The sequence below is a fragment of the Entelurus aequoreus genome, linkage group LG03, assembly GCF_033978785.1.
Source record: "Entelurus aequoreus isolate RoL-2023_Sb linkage group LG03, RoL_Eaeq_v1.1, whole genome shotgun sequence".
Lineage (NCBI taxonomy): Eukaryota > Metazoa > Chordata > Actinopteri > Syngnathiformes > Syngnathidae > Entelurus > Entelurus aequoreus.
In genome coordinates, this window is record NC_084733.1 from 82,578,767 (window position 1) to 82,595,618 (window position 16,852).

The 16,852-nt window shown below is 37.1% G+C and overlaps 1 protein-coding gene across 3 annotated transcripts in view; it reads left to right on the forward strand.

Moving 5' to 3' along the window:
- The window catches only part of LOC133646965 (receptor-type tyrosine-protein phosphatase zeta-like), a 146,266-nt gene that overhangs the window by 56,814 nt on the left and 72,600 nt on the right, over positions 1–16,852 (forward strand). For all 3 annotated transcript variants that reach the window (XM_062042946.1, XM_062042948.1, XM_062042947.1), the window contains exons 4-7: positions 9,835–9,986; positions 10,065–10,160; positions 16,157–16,223; positions 16,293–16,450. In XM_062042946.1, coding sequence (XP_061898930.1) covers positions 9,835–9,986; positions 10,065–10,160; positions 16,157–16,223; positions 16,293–16,450 — 473 coding nt within the window. The remainder of the gene's footprint in view (positions 1–9,834; positions 9,987–10,064; positions 10,161–16,156; positions 16,224–16,292; positions 16,451–16,852) is intronic.

Here is a 16,852-nt window from a genome sequence, read left to right on the forward strand (position 1 = left end):
AGGTCAGCAGAACACCATCCTCACCATACACGGTGTTGATAGTGCACTGCTTCCCCTTCCTGAGGCGGCGGATGGTGGTCCAGAATCGCTTCAAAGCCGTCCGGAAGTCGTTTTCCATGGCTTCCCCGAACTCCTCTCATGTCCGAGTTTTTGCCTCCGCGACCGCCGAAGCCGCACACCACTTGGCCTGTCGGTACCTGTCCGCTGCCTCAGGAGTCCTATGAGCCAAAAGAACCCGATAGGACTCCTTCTTCAGCTTGACGGCATCCCTCACCGCCGGTGTCCACCAACAGGTTCTAGGATTACCGCCCCGACAGGCACCAACTACCTTGCGGCCACAGCTCCAATCAGCCGCCTCGACAATAGAGGTGCGGAACATGGTCCATTCGGACTCAATGTCCAGCACCTCCCTCGTGACATGTTCAAAGTTCTTCCGGAGGTGGGAATTGAAACTCTCTCTGACAGGAGACTCTGCCAGACGTTCCCAGCAAACCCTCACAATGTGTTTGGGCCTGCCAGGTCTGTCCGGCATCCTTCCCCACCATCGCAGCCAACTCACCACCAGGTGGTGATCGGTAGAAAGCTCCGCCCCTCTCTTCACCCGAGTGTCCAAAACATGAGGCCGCAAATCCGACGACACAACTACAAAGTCGATCATGGAACTGCGGCCTAGGGTGTCCTGGTGCCAAGTGCACATATGGACACCCTTATGTTTGAACATGGTGTTTGTTATGGACAATCTGTGACGGGCACAAAAGTCCAATAACAAAACACCACTCGGGTTCAGATCCGGGCAGCCATTCTTCCCAATCACGCCTCTCCAGGTATCACTGTCGCTGCCAACATGAGCGTTGAAGTCCCCCAGTAGAACGAGGGAATCACCCGGGGGAGCACTCTCAAGTACTCCCTCGAGTGAATCCAAAAAGGGTGGGTACTCTGAGCTGCGGTTTGGCGCGTAAGCGCAAACCACAGTCAGGACCCGTTCCCCCACCCGAAGGCGGAGGGAAGCTACCCTCTCGTCCACCGGGTTGAACTCCAACGTGCAGGCTCTGAGCCGGGGGGCAACAAGAGTTGCCACCCCAGCCCGTCGCCTCTCACTGCCGGCAACGCCAGAGTAGAAGAGAGTCCAGCCCCTCTCGAGAGAACTGGTTCCAGAGCCCTTGCTGTGCGTCGAAGTGAGTCCGACTATGTCTAGTCGGAACTTCTCCACCTCGCGCACCAGCTCAGGCTCCTTCCCCCCCAGCGAGGTGACGTTCCACGTCCCAAGAGCTAGCTTCTGTAGCTGAGGATCGGACCGCCAAGTGCCCTGCCTTCGGCTGCCGCCCAGCTCACATCGCACCCGACCTCTATGACCCCTGCTTTGGGTGGTGAGCCCATTGGAGGGGGAACCCACGTTGCCTCTTCGGGCTGTGCCCGGCCGGGCCCCATGGGGACAGGCCCGGCCACCAGGCGCTCGCCATCGAGCCCCACCTCCGGGCCTGGCTCCAGAGGGGGGCCCCGGTGACCCGCGTCCGGGCGAGGGAAATCTGGATCCATAGGTTTTATTTTTCATTGAGGAATTGGGGGTTAAATCACCAAATGATTCCCGAGCGTGGCCCACGCTGCTGCTCACTGCTCCCCTCACCTCCCAGGGGGTGAACATGGGGATGGGTCAAATGCAGAGGACAAATTTCACCACACCTAGTGTATGTGTGACAACTTTAACTTTGTTGAGTGGTATTACTTTGGCAATTTTAAAATGGTCTGGAAATATTTAAATAATTACAGCACGTTTACAACCTTCTGAATATGTTTTTCAACATTATGAGAGCCCTCTAGACATGATAAAACGCCCTTCACAGGGGTGTCAAAAAACGGTTCTTCAGAAAAATCTATTAAAAAAATAAGTAAATAATCCCACCCTCCCAAAATCTGTCCTGTCCTAGTGGATACATGACGATGACTTCTGTTTTGTTTGATCAGCCGTTTTACTGCCTTGTCACAGACACTCATAACTAATTTTACAAAGTATATGTCTGTGGCTAATACACGGGGGGAAATGTTTTCCTAAGATTTAGTGGGTGCGGCTTATATATCTGTGTGCTCTATAGTCCGGAAAATACGGTATTTCTTCCTCCACAGCATTGGCAGCCCTTCACACTTTATCCCACTCAACCCACTTTCATTCGCTGGAGATGCCAGAGGACAGCCTGCCAAAACTCCTTGTCTGTGAATTCTGATTGGGCATAGTGTCTTATCTCAAGTGCATGGTTCATTTGAATATCATTTGCATATTTAAATAGGGGCGTGGACAGGGAGTGGGATTTTCTGGATTTGAGCATACGGCATTTTTTTGTCGGAAATCCACGCAACTTCAAACACATGAGGCCCGCGGGCTATGGGGGTTTATGTCATGTTCAGGCACGCACACATTAGAGGCATTAGAGCCATTAAGCACTTTCCTGTTCCGGAGTCTGGCGTTAGCAGTTGTGCAACACAAGGCGTGTTTGGAACAGCAACATTTAACGACATTGGTCTTGATGATTTCACAATAAAATGCAGAGGCGCCGTAGTGCCCTGACTCACCAGAAAGGTGTCGAGGGGGCTTGTGAGCTAACAGGCGTTTGAATGGATGCCAAATGGCGGGTTAAGTTTAGGTGATCATACGTTTACAACAAAGTAAGTTTTCACCTAAGAAAGATTGGCGATTGTACTTCACACACCAATAAAACACAAATGTTTTTAATGTCGCGATTAAGACGTTTTGATAACAAAGTGAATTAGTCTGTTCTTGTTGTTATCATTTGAATGATCAACTCACCCCTCAACAAAAATTGACAAGATCTCAGGTTTGGGGCGACCCAGAACGTTTGTTGTCGGACACGCGATGGACTCTTGGGAGAAGTGGTGGCTCGCGTGCCTGGCGATCCTTCCAGTCGAGGACCTATTCAGAATCGTGATAACTGGACTGTTGCCCTGGCGGATCGTCAAGTTCGGAAGATGCCCCGAAGCTGCCACAAATGCAGAGGGGGGCAGAGCAGAAAAGAAAAGAAACGGCAGATCAACTAGTCTAAAAGGGGGGTCTATTTAAAGGCTAGAGCAGGGGTCACCAACCTTTTTGAAACCAAGAGCTACTTCTTGGGTACTGATTAATGCGAAGGGCTACCAGTTTGATACACACTTAAATAAATTGCCAGAAATAGCCAATTTGCTCAATTTACCTTTAACTCTATGTTATTATTAATAATGAATGATATTTACACTTCATTGAACGGTTTAAAAGAGGAGAAAACACGAAACAAATGACAATTAAATTTGGAAACATAGTTTATCTTCAATTTCGACTCTTTAAAATTCAAAATTCTACCAAAAAAAAGAAGAGAAAAACTAGCTAATTCGAATCTTTTTGAAAAAATTAAAAAAATAATTTATGGAACATCATTAGTAATTTTTCCTGATTAAGATTAATTTTAGAATTTTGATGACATGTTTTAAATAGGTTAAAATCCAATCTACACTTTGTTAGAATATATAACAAATTGGACCAAGCTATATTTCTAACAAAGACAAATCATTATTTCTTCTAGATTTTCCAGAACAAAAATTTTAAAAGAAATTCAAAAGACTTTGAAATAAGATTTAAATTTGATTCTACAGATTTTCTAGATTTGGCAGAATAATTTTTTTGAATTTTAATCATAATAAGTTTGAAGAAATATTTCACAAATATTCTTCGTCAAAAAAACAGAAGCTAAAATGAAGAATTAAATTAAAATGTATTTATTATTCTTTACAATAAAAACAATAAATTTACTTGAACATTGATTTAAATTGTCAGGAAAGAAGAGGAAGGAATTTAAAAGGTAAAAAGGTATATGTGTTTAAAAATCCTAAAATCATTTTTAAGGTTGTATTTTTTCTCTAAAATTGTCTTTCTGAAAGTTATAAGAAGCAAAGTAAAAAAATTAATGCATTTATTTAAACAAGTGAAGACCAAGTCTTTAAAATATTTTCTTGGATTTTCAAATTCTATTTGAGTTTTGTCTCTCTTAGAATTAAAAATGTCGGGCAAAGCGAGACCAGCTTGCTAGTAAATAAATAAAATTTAAAAAATAGAGACAGCTCACTGGTAAGTGCTGCTATTTGAGCTATTTTTAGAACAGGCCAGCGGGCTTCTCATCTGGTCCTTACGGGCTACCTGGTGCCCGCGGGCACCGCGTTGGTGACCCCTGGGCTAGAGTATACAAATGAGTTTTAAGATGGAACTTTAATGCTTCTACTGAGGTAGCATCTCTAACTGTTACCGGGAGGGCATTCCAGAGTACTGGAGCCCGAATAGAAAACGCTCTATAGCCCGCAGACTATAGCCCCGAAGCTGCCACAAATGCAGAGGGGGGCAGAGCAGAAAAGAATAGAAACGGCAGATCAACTAGTCTAAAAGGTGGGTCTATTTAAAGGCTAGAGTATACAAATGAGTTTTAAGATGGAACTTTAATGCTTCTACTGAGGTAGCATCTCTAACTGTTACCGGGAGGGCATTCCAGAGTACTGGAGCCCGAATAGAAAACGCTCTATAGCCCGCAGACTATAGCCCCGAAGCTGCCACAAATGCAGAGGGGGGCAGAGCAGAAAAGAATAGAAACGGCAGATCAACTAGTCTAAAAGGTGGGTCTATTTAAAGGCTAGAGTATACAAATTAGTTTTAAGATGGGACTTAAAACTAATTAACTAATCGTCAAGTTTGGAAGATGCCCGGAATCTGCCACAAATGATTGAAGGATGGCCAGAGCTGTGGGCACTCAGACTTTTGTGGTTTCTGGACTAAATTCCAAACTGGACAACATCTTGGAGAAGCGGTCTGCTCTGCAAAGCGAAGTTCCGATCAATTTCAGGACCCGGAATGGACAATTAGAGTGAAACGTTTGGATTTGTTTTTGCTTGCTGAAACAGAAACATTCTGAATTGGGTTTTGCTTTTCTTCCCCTGGCTGGAACGGTGTGACAAAGTATGAGACTCTCTCAGAGGACAGCACAGTGAAGAAGCTCCAAATTCCTTCCCCGTCTTTCATGGACACACACCTGTTGTGTGTTGACTTTTTTTTCGGACTGACTGGTTGTGATATCGCTATAACACTTACACACACGCGTCCACGAAAAATACTGGCCACTCACATACATGTCTTTTCCTGGTCTCAAATTGAGTCCCCCCCATAGGCACTTAGTTTGTGATTTGCTTTTTGCGCGTCCTCCCCGCATGTTTACCTTTTTTCCTACCTGTCCTACCCATCAGTCCTGTCTACTTGGGCGGGATGTACTCTAAACACCTTTCATTGTACTTTTAAGCGCAATGACAATCAAATTCAACCTATATTAACATGAATTAGAGCAGGGATTCTTACCCTTTTTGACCTTGGGGCCAAACTTTTCCACTACAGAGGGGCCCGGGGCCCAATCAAATATTGTCAAAAATTTTTATTTTTTACATACAATTATGTTGTGCTAATATAAATAAACTACAGTCCAAAAAATTTAAGTGCAAATGAAAATACAGCTTAACTACTTTAGTCATAGTTTTTGCGCTTAACTGACTTCTTCCCTTTGTTTGAAATGGACAAAAATACAAGATAGAAAAACTAGATTTTAGGGGGAAAAAAATACTAAAAACTAGTGAAATTATCTGTCCATGCAGCTAATTAATTTTACTTGATAATAAATCCTAAATTTGGACTTGTATATCTAGAAATTTGCAGGACTTTTCCACTAAAAAAGGTATTTTATTCTGAAAACAAGCATTATTTAACTTGTAACTCTTAAGCATCTTTAATTTAAATAAGATTTTCTATGTGGGGAAAAGTCAACATAACTTATTTGAATAGTTATTTTCTCAATTTCAACATTTTTAAACTTGAATAGACACATTTTAAATATGTACGCTAAAATCAATGACTGAAGATAAGTGAATAGCTCTAAAGCCTCGGGCAATTTCTTGGAATTTAAGTTTAAATCTTGGCAAGCTGCAAATAATTTGCAGTGTACTGCCACAAGTGGTGGAAAAGTGTATTGCAACTGAGCCCATACGGACCACAGCTGTGGCCCAACAGTTATGTTAAGAAACACTGTCAGAATAATTGTATCTAAGTTATCACAAAACTTTGTGTTTCAATGAGTAATCAACAGAAAGATATTGTCTTGACCCGAGATCTACAAAGCGAAGAGAAAGCAGGACCAGACTCCCCTACAGGCACCGCTTCTTTGAACTGTTTTAATCAAAGGCGATGGCTGTTTACGACCCCCGTACCTTAGAAACAGCTGTTGCCATGTAATCAGGGAAAGTCCAAATAAAAGAGGTGTACAATCTTTCGCCAGAGCGTGGTGAGGCTGTGCAAAGAGTACAGTCCAGACGTCTCTCCTCAATTGAGCCAAATTTAATTCTGTCTCTGTTTAATTCCTTGCTTCTTGTCTCGTTTAATAGATGTCATCAGTGTTTGAACCTGACATCTTCTGAATTAGAGCATTTGAATTTGGAGTAAAAAACGAATGCGTCACCAGCCATAAACCTCACTGGAGCGCTTTTGTCGGAAACACATTTTTGAGCCTCAATGAACGAGTACAAAGAAACCTGTCAAGAGACTCAACACAAATCCATCAGCTTGAGCTCGAGTCAATATTTGTTGTGTTGCCTGCGAACAAAGAGTCAGTTAGTGACCTTATTTAAACAGAAAGTAGACGCATTGAGAGTCATCTCTTTTGCAAGGAGGTCCTGGCCAGGATAGCCGCAAAAGTACAGTAGAATCCTCATAAAATACACCTAAAAACACACGAAATACACGCAAAAACAAGCATAAAACGCTAGGGCTGTCATCAACTGATAAAGATTATAATAATGATAAACAATTCAATGGTCTTTTTAGACTCGAGCTCATTCGTATATGCTCACAATTTCGTCTGTCGCAGGTGAGCCATTGCTGCCTTGCCACAAAGGTGTCTCTATTTAGTCAAGTTTGATGTCCTCTTGGTGGTGCGCCGGTGCTGCGCCAAAGCCTTGAACATCACAAACTGTGTTTTTTTTCAGGGGGAATAAGTCGCAAATCTGATCTTTGTTTTGTCTGTATTCAATCAATCAATAAATCAAATTTTATTTATATAGCCCTTAATCAATTGCAATAACATCCCCTGATCTAAACCCACGTTAATGTGCCAGAACTATGGACAGGTACAGGGCACAATTTCTGGTACCTGTGAATCGATACCTGTACTCAGCAATACCCATTTTCAGTACTTTTGTGTATGTTAATAAATATAACTTGTTATTGATGATCAAATCTAACTTTCTATTGCAACAAAATGAGATGATTGTGATAATTGCTGTCCATTTGGTATATTTTCTTACATTATCACATTTGTGAGTCTGTATCCTTGTAAATATAGAGGTGTACGTCCAGTAGTGTGTAGTTTATGGTGTGTTGGCTAGTCAGTTTAGTCCTTGCAAAGTCTAGTCTTTTGTTGTGCCCTAAAAGTGTTAATACTGTAAGTATTGTGCTTATTACGCGCCAGGTGTTTGATGGTAACATGCATCTTAGTTGCAGTTTTAATTGAAATCGCCATGTAAAATCGCTAATGCTAATCGGTAGCATGTCAGATTTTTTTTGCAACAAAATTACCTGATTGTGATATTTGTTTATATTATCACAGTTCTGAGTCTCATTTTCAAGTATGACAATACGTTGCAATTGCAGTTGCACGTCTAAAGACTTTAGATGGCAGTAGTGTGTAGTTTATGGTGTGTTGTCTTTTGTTGCGCCCTAAAACGTGTCAATACTGTAAGTGTTGTGCTTATTACGCACCAGATGTTTGATGGTAACGTGCATCTTAGTGGTAGTTTTTGTTAACACTTTTGGAGGTGTTGAAATCGCCATGTAAAATTGCTAATGCTAATCGGTAGCATGTCAGATTTTTTTTATTTCAACAAAATGAGCTGATTGTGATATTTGTTTATTTTATCACAGTTCTGAGTCTCATTTTCAAGTATGACAACAAGTTGTAACTACAGTTGCACGTCCAAGACGTTAGATGACAGTAGTGTGTAGTTTATGGTGTGTTGTCTTTTGTTGCGCCCTAAAAAGTGTTAATACTGTAAGTGTTGTGCTTATTACGCACCAGATGTTTGAAGGTAACGCACATCTTAGTTGTAGTTTGCGTTAATATATTTGGAGGTGTTGAAATCAATCAATCAATCAATCAATGTTTATTTATATAGCCCTAAATCACAAGTGTCTCAAAGGGCTAAATCGCCATGTAAAATCGCTAATGCTAATCAGTAGCATGTCAGATTTTTTTATTTCAACAAAATGAGCTGATTGTGATATTTGTTTATATTATCACAGTTCTGAGTCTCATTTTCAGGTATAATCATAAGTTACATTTACAGTTGCACGTCCAAGACATTAGATGGCAGTAGTGCGTAGTTTATGGTGTGATGGCAAGTCAGTTCAGGTTTTGCTGAATTGAGGCTTTTGTTGCACCCTGAAAGTGTTAATATTGTAAGTATTGTACTTATTACACACCAAATGTTTGATGGTAGCGTGCCTCTTAGTTGTAGTTTTCATTAACACAATTAAAGGTGATGGAATCGCCATGTAAAATCGCTAATGCTAATCAGTGGCATGGCAGATTTCTTTATTGCACCAAAATGACCTGATTGTGATAACTGCTGTCCAGCTATCTATATATATATATTTTATCACATTTGTGAGTCTCATTTTCAAATATGACAATCGTCAGAATAATTGTATTTAAGTTATCACAAAACTTTGTGTTGCCATGAGTTCCCGGCGAGAAGACAAAAGCTGTCTTTGATCCTACCAAGAAGAAGGCTTGTAAAACTCCACTGTGTAGGATGGGAAGCAACATGAAGGTGTTCTGTTTCTTTGATGTATTGTAATCCACAGAAAGATTTTGTCTTGACCCGAGAACTACAAAGCGGAGAGGAAGCAGGACCAGACTCCCCTCCAGGCGACCTTTTCTTTGAACTCTTTTACGACCTTTTCTTTTAACTCTTTTTTACGACCTTCTCTTTTAACTGTTCTGTAACCAAAGGCGATAGCTGTTTACGACCCCCCCTCCCTTAGAAACAGCTGTTGCCATGTAATCAGAGAAAGTCCAAATAAAAGAGGAGGCGTACAATCTTTCGTCAGAGCGTGGTGGAACTGTACAAAGCGTACAGTCCAGACGTTTCTCCTCATTGAGCCAAATTTAATTCCGTCTCTGTTTAATTCCTTGCTTCTTGTCTTGTTTAATAGATGTCATCAGTGTTTGAACCTGACAACAATAAGTCGCAATTACTGTATAGTTTATGGTGTGATGGCTAGTCAGTTCAGTCTTTTTCTAAATCTAGTCTTATGTTGCGCCCTAAAAAGTGTTAATACTGTAAGTATTGTACTTATTACACACCAAATGTTTGATGGTAGCGTGCCTCTTAGTTGTAGTTTTCATTAACACAGTTAAAGGTGATGGAATCGCCATGTAAAATCGCTAATGCTAATCAGTAGCGTGTATGTTAGCAAGAAGCTAGCGCATTTTTGGGAAAGTGATAGCCTTGCTTTACTTACGTTGGAGCGTCAGTTGCTTTCTTGGCATTGACAATTGCAACATTACTTTGAGATAGTTTGGCTGAGTCCGCTCTCAGTGCTGCTGGAGTGATCTCTGAGCGCCGAACTGCGGCTGAGTCCGCAACCTGGCACGTTTAGGTCAACTTTGAATGTGACACGTTCGAGAAAGCGGCGCTTAAAGGGCATGACAGCGTGTACTTTTTAACGTCACACCACTCATTTGTTGCCCGTCTGTGTTGTGCATGTAGTGGCAGTGCACCTGGACGGAGACTTCTACGTCAGCGGGGGGGGCCTCAGGTCAAAGTTCAAGGCGGGGCGCATCACCTTCCACTGGGGGAGCTGTAACGCCTCCTCCGACGGCTCCGAGCACAGCTTGGATGGCGTCAAGTACCCCCTGGAGGTGAGACACTGAAGTACACGGCTAAGCACCTCGATGCTGCTAACGAGCGCTAACGACCTTTCTCGTCCTGTGCCGCAGATGCAGGTGTACTGCTACGAGCCGCTCCGCTTCGATTCCTTGGAGCAAAGCATGAAGGCCGGAGGCCGAGTCACGGCCCTCGCCGTGCTCTTTGAGGTGCGTCGGTGTGGTCACGTGACTTTACACGCTGCTCAGGTGACCATTTATGTGCAAATGAGGTTCCTGGCATGAGCTGGCAGAGCGTGTTTGTGGCCAGAGGAAACAAAAGTTGAAACTTTTTTTAAAACGGAGGACAAAGACGGAACATGAAACATGAGTGGCTGTTGGCGACCACGGCACAAAGCGCTGCAGCACCGCCCATGGATCAAAGACCGTTTCAATAGAAAACACCTCAGTTTTCTTCAGTCATCCTTACGTTTCAAACCGATCTAAATGTTCCAATTAGAAATGAAGTACATCCAAATCGTTTGTTCTACATGCCCAAAATATGAAGACTAGAACACATTTTATAGAGAATAATGTATTGACATTTAGATTCAACATTTATATTCAACATTTATATTCAACATTCAGAATTAGATTCAACATTTAGATTCAACATTTAAATTCAACATTTAGATTCAACATTCAGAATTAGATTCAACATTTAGATTCAACATTTAAATTCAACATTTAGATTCAACATTTAAATTCAACATTTAGATTCAACATTCAGAATTAGATTCAACATTTAGATTCAACATTTAAATTCAACATTTAGATTCAACATTTAGATTCAACATTCAGAATTAGATTCAACATTTAGATTCAACATTTAAATTCAACATTTATATTCAACATTTAAATTCAACATTTAGATTCAACATTTAAATTCAACATTTATATTCAACATTTAAATTCAACATTGAGATTCAACATTTAGATTCAACATTAAGATTCCATATTTAAATTCAACATTGAGATTCAACATTTAGATACAAAATTAAGATTCAACATTCAGAATTAGATCCAACATTTAGATTCAACAATTAAATTCAACATTGATATTCAACATTTAGAGTTAACATTGAGATTCAACATTGAGATTCAACATTCAGAATTAGATTCAACATTTAGATTCAATATTTAAATTCAACATTTAGATTCAACATTTAAATTCAACATTAAAATTCAACATTTAAATTCAACATTGAGATTCAACCTTTAGATTCAACATTAAGATTCAACATTCAGAATTAGATTCAACATTAAGATTCAACATTTAAATTCAACATTTAGATTCAACATTTAGATTCAACAATTAGGTTCAACATTTAAATTCAACATTGGGATTCAACATTTAGATTCAACATTTAAATTCAACATTTAAATTCAACATTGAGATTCAACAATTTAAATTCAACATTTAAATTCAACATTGATATTCAACATTAAGATTCAACATTCAGAATTAGATTCAACATTTAAATTCAACATTGAGATTCAACATTAAGATTCAACATTTAAATTCAACATTGAGATTCAACATTAAGATTCAACATTCAGAATTAGATTCAACATTTAAATTCAACAATTAGATGCAACATTTAAATTCAACATTGAGATTCAACATTTAAATTCAACATTAAGATTCAACATTTAAATTCAACATTTAAACTCAAAACATTTAGATTCAAAATTTAAATTCTACATTGAAATTCAACATTTAGATTCAACATTTAAATTCAACATTTTGATTTAACATTTAAATTCAACATTTAGATTCAACATTTAAATTCAACATTTAAATTCAACATTTAAATTAAACATTTAGATTTTACATTTGAATTCAACATTTAAATTCAACATTTAAATTAAAGATTTAGATTTAACATTTAAATTCAACATTTAGATTCAACATTTAAATTCAACATTTAAATTCAACATTTAGATTTAACATTTAAATTCAACATTTAGATTCAACATTTAAATTCAACATTTAGATTTAACATTTAAATTCAACATTTAGATTCAACATTTAGATTCAACATTTAGATTCAACATTGGGATTCAACATTTAGATTCAACATTTAAATTCAACATTGAGATTCAACAATTTAAATTCAACATTTAAATTCAACATTGATATTCAACATTAAGATTCAACATTCAGAATTAGATTCAACATTTAAATTCAACATTGAGATTCAACATTAAGATTCAACATTCAGAATTAGATTCAACATTTAAATTCAACATTTAGATTCAACATTAAGATTCAACATTCAGAATTAGATTCAACATTTAAATTCAACAATTAGATGCAACATTTAAATTCAACATTGAGATTCAACATTTAAATTCAACATTAAGATTCAACATTTAAACTCAAAACATTTAGATTCAAAATTTAAATTCTACATTGAAATTCAACATTTAGATTCAACATTTAAATTCAACATTTTGATTTAACATTTAAATTCAACATTTAGATTCAACATTTAAATTCAACATTTAAATTCAACATTTAAATTAAACATTTAGATTTTACATTTGAATTCAACATTTAAATTCAACATTTAAATTAAACATTTAGATTTAACATTTAAATTCAACATTTAGATTCAACATTTAAATTCAACATTTAAATCAAACATTTAGATTTAACATTTAAATTCAACATTTAGATTCAACATTTAAATTCAACATTTAGATTTAACATTTAAATTCAACATTTAGATTCAACATTAAAATTCAACATTCAGAATTAGATTCAACATTTAGAATTAAATCCAACATTTAGATTCAACGTTTAGAATTAGATTCAACATTTAAATTCAATAATCAGATTCAATAATTGTATTCAACATTTAGATTCAACATTGAGAATTAGATTCGACAATTAGAATTAAATCCAACATTTAGATTCAACGTTAAGGGGTGGGTTTGGACACCGATGATCTTCTCTGCTGTCCTGGTTGTGGGTTGCAGTCCGCGTGTTGGTTGCAGACCCGAGCAGACAGTGATGGAGGTCTAGAACATGACCAGCAGGTTCTCTGCTGCACCTTCTTCCTGTTTGTGTCTATGTGGGAGGTCCACCTCAGGTCCCGTGAGATTATGGATCCCAGGAACCTCAACGAGTTTGTGTGTGTGCTGCAACATGTCTGCCAAACGCCTTAGCACTTGGAATGTGTTGTTGTGAGTCATTCCAAGTTGCCATTGTGTTGTGGTTAAATGTTTTCAGCTGGAGAAGGTTTGTGATGTTTGGTCTGGTGGCCTCGGGCGGCGCTGGCGTGCTGGAACCAGCAGAGGAGGCCATGTTGGAGCACAACAACTATTAGTGTTACTACCTGAGCGCTGGTGTGTGTGGGAGGAAGGCAGGTCAGGTGGTCTTTGTGCTGCGTTCGAGGCCCGCTGGGAAGTTGGAAACGTCCCACTTGGAAGTCTGAGGTCTCAAACGTTGCAGCGAAGAATGAATCTCTCAAGTTGTGTACGAACACACGGGAGATCTAAGGAAGCCCCTTTTTGCCACTGATAAAAAATACCCCAATGGTACGTCCTGATTATGAGATAAAAAATCATAATTATGAAATAAAGTCATGTATATGAGATAAAAAGTCATAATTATGGGATAAGAAAGTCGTAATATAATTTTGACTTCAATCTCATCACTCTTTAATCATTTTGACTTTTTATCTTATAATTAAGACTTTTTACCTCAAAATTTCGACTATCTCATATTTTTGACTCTTTATCTCATAATTATGACTTTTAATCTCATAATTTAGATTTATCTCATTTCGACTTTATCTCATGATTTCGACTTTTTATCTAATAGTTTCGACTTTTTATCTCATAATTGTGACTTTTTATCTCAAAATTGTGATTTTGTATCTCAAAATTGTGATTTTGTATCTCATAACTTTAACTTTTCATCTCATATTTGTGACTTTTTGGTCTTATAATTATGACTTTTTATCTCATAATTGTGAGTTTTACCTTGTAATTGTGACCTAGAATTTGTATCTTATCATTTTAACTTTTGATCTCACAATTATGACTTTTTATCTCAACATTTCGACTTTCTCCTATTTTCGACTATCTCATAATTTCGATATTTATTTAATTTCGACTTTTTATCTCATGATTATGAGTTTTATTTCATAATTTCGACATATCTAATAATTTTTGTCCTTTTTTAAAATCTTATAATTACGTCTTTTTATTTCATAATTAAGACTTTTGATCTCATAATTTTGACTGTTTGTCTCATAATTATGACTTTTTATCTCATAAATGTGACTTTTTATCTCATAATTAGGACTTTTGATCTCATAATTTTGACTTTTTATCTCATAATTATGACTTTATCTCATAATTATGATTTTTTTATCTCTTAATTGTGACTTTTTATCTCATAATTAGGACTTTTAATCTCATAATTTTGACTTTTTATGTAATAGTTTCGACTTTTTATCTCAAAATTTTGATTTTGTATTTCATCATTTTTACTTTTGATCTATTTGTGACTTTTTTGTCTTATAATTATGACTTTTTATCTCATAATTGTGACTTGTAATTTTTATCTCATTTAAACTTTTTATTTCATGATTATGACTTTTTATCTCATCATTTCAACTTTTTATCTCATGATTATGAGTTTTTATCTCATAATTATGACGTTTTATGTCAAAATTTCGTCTTTCTCCTATTTTCGACTATCTCATAATTCCGATTTTTATCTCATTTCGAATTTTTATCTCAGGATTATGAGTTTAATCTCATAATTTCGATTTATCTAATACTTGTGACTTTTTTTATCTCATAATTATGACTTTTTATCTCATAATTATTCTTTTTTATCTCATAATTGTGACTTTTTATCTCATAATTATGACTTTTTATCTCATAATTGTGACTTTTTATCTCATAATTGTGACTTTTTATCTCATAATTGTGACTTTTTATCTCATAGTTTCAACTCTTTATCTCATAATTGTGACTTTTTATCGCAAAATTGTGATTTTGTATCTAATAATTTTAACTTTTTATCTTATGTTTGTGACTTTTTAATCTTATAATTATGACTTTTTATCTCATAATTGTGAATTTTATCTCATAATTGTGACTTAGAATTTTTATCTCATAATTGTGGACTTTTTGTCTCATAATTATGATTTTTTATCTAATAGTTTCGACTTTTTATCTCATAATTGTGACTTTTTATCTAAAAATGTTGATTTTGTATCTCATAGGTATAACTTTTGATCTATTTGTGACTTTTTTGTCTTATAATTATGACTTCCTATCTCATAATTGTGACTTTTACCTCATAATTGTGACTTAGAAATTTTATCTCATCATTTTAACTTATCTCATTATTATGACTTTTTATCTCAACATTTCGACTTTCTCCTATTTTCGACTATCTCATTATTTCGACTGTTATTTCATTTTGACTTTTTATCTCATGATTATGAGTTTTATCTTATAATTTCGAGATCTAATAATTTTGCCTTTTCTATTCTCATAATTATGTCTTTTTATTTCATAATTAAGACTTTTGATCTCATAATTTTGACTTTTTGTCTCAGAATTGTGACTTTTTATCTCATAAATGTGACTTTTTATCTCAAAATTGTGATTTTGTATCTCATAATTTTAACTTTTGATCTATTTGTGACTTTTTTGTCTTATAATTATGACTTTTTATCTCATAATTGTGACTTTTATCTCATAATTGTGACTTTGAATTTTTATCTCATCATTTTAACTTTTTTATCTCAAAATTATGACATTTTATCTCAAAATTTCGACTCCTATTTTTGACTATCTCATAATTTTCGACTTTTTATCTCATGATTGAGTTTTATCTCATAATTTCGATTTATCTAATAATATTGACTTTTTTTTATCTCATAATTATGACTTTTTATCTCATAATTTCGACTTTTTATCTCACAATTAGGACTTACCATGGGAGTATATTTCTTTTGAGTGGCGGAACGGGCTTCCATAGCAATCTGACTTCAGATAGCATGTAACTTTTCCAAGTCTGGAATGTCCAACGCTCCAGTTGTCTTGAATGCAACATTTGTCTTCTTGAATGTTGAAGAATGTTGATTTCAGTCTTGTTAGCATACATGCTAATAGCTCCCTTTGATTCGGCACAGGTGACCTCGGAGGACAACGTCCACTTTGAAGCCATCATCGACACCATCAACAGAGTGAGCAGATACGGTACGTCTCCTTCTCCTCTCCTCCCTTCTGTTCGTGCTTTCCTTTCAAAACGTGTTCTTTTATCCTCAGAGGATTTAGCCAAGGTCGCGCCCTTTGCGCCGCGAGGTCTGCTGCCCAACTCCACGGACAAGTATTTCATCTACAACGGCTCGCTGACCACGCCGCCTTGCAGCGAGACTGTGGAGTGGGTGGTCTTCAAGAACACCGTGGCCATCTCCGCCGACCAGGTGAGGGAGGGGCCCACCTTGGCTGCGTCATGCACTGGCTAGCATTGAAGCTAACGAGCTAAGCTAACCATGACAAGTGGTGGTTGTCAAACTTTTGTCACCAAGTAACACCTCAGAAAACATTCGGCTCCCCGAGTACCACCTTATTGATCAACGTTAAAATGCAGTAGCGTAGTAGGCGTAAGTAGTCATTAAAAACATGGCAGAGGTTTTATTTAAAAACTATATTCAATATTTGGCCACTGTAACATTACACACAGTTTGAACAGTAACACTGTGTTTGAGTATAAGAAAATAAGTGAAGTGAATTTATATTTATATAGCGCTTTTCTCTCGTGACTCAAAGCGCTTTACATAGTAAAACCCAATATCTAAGTTACATTTAAAGCAGTGTGGGTGGCA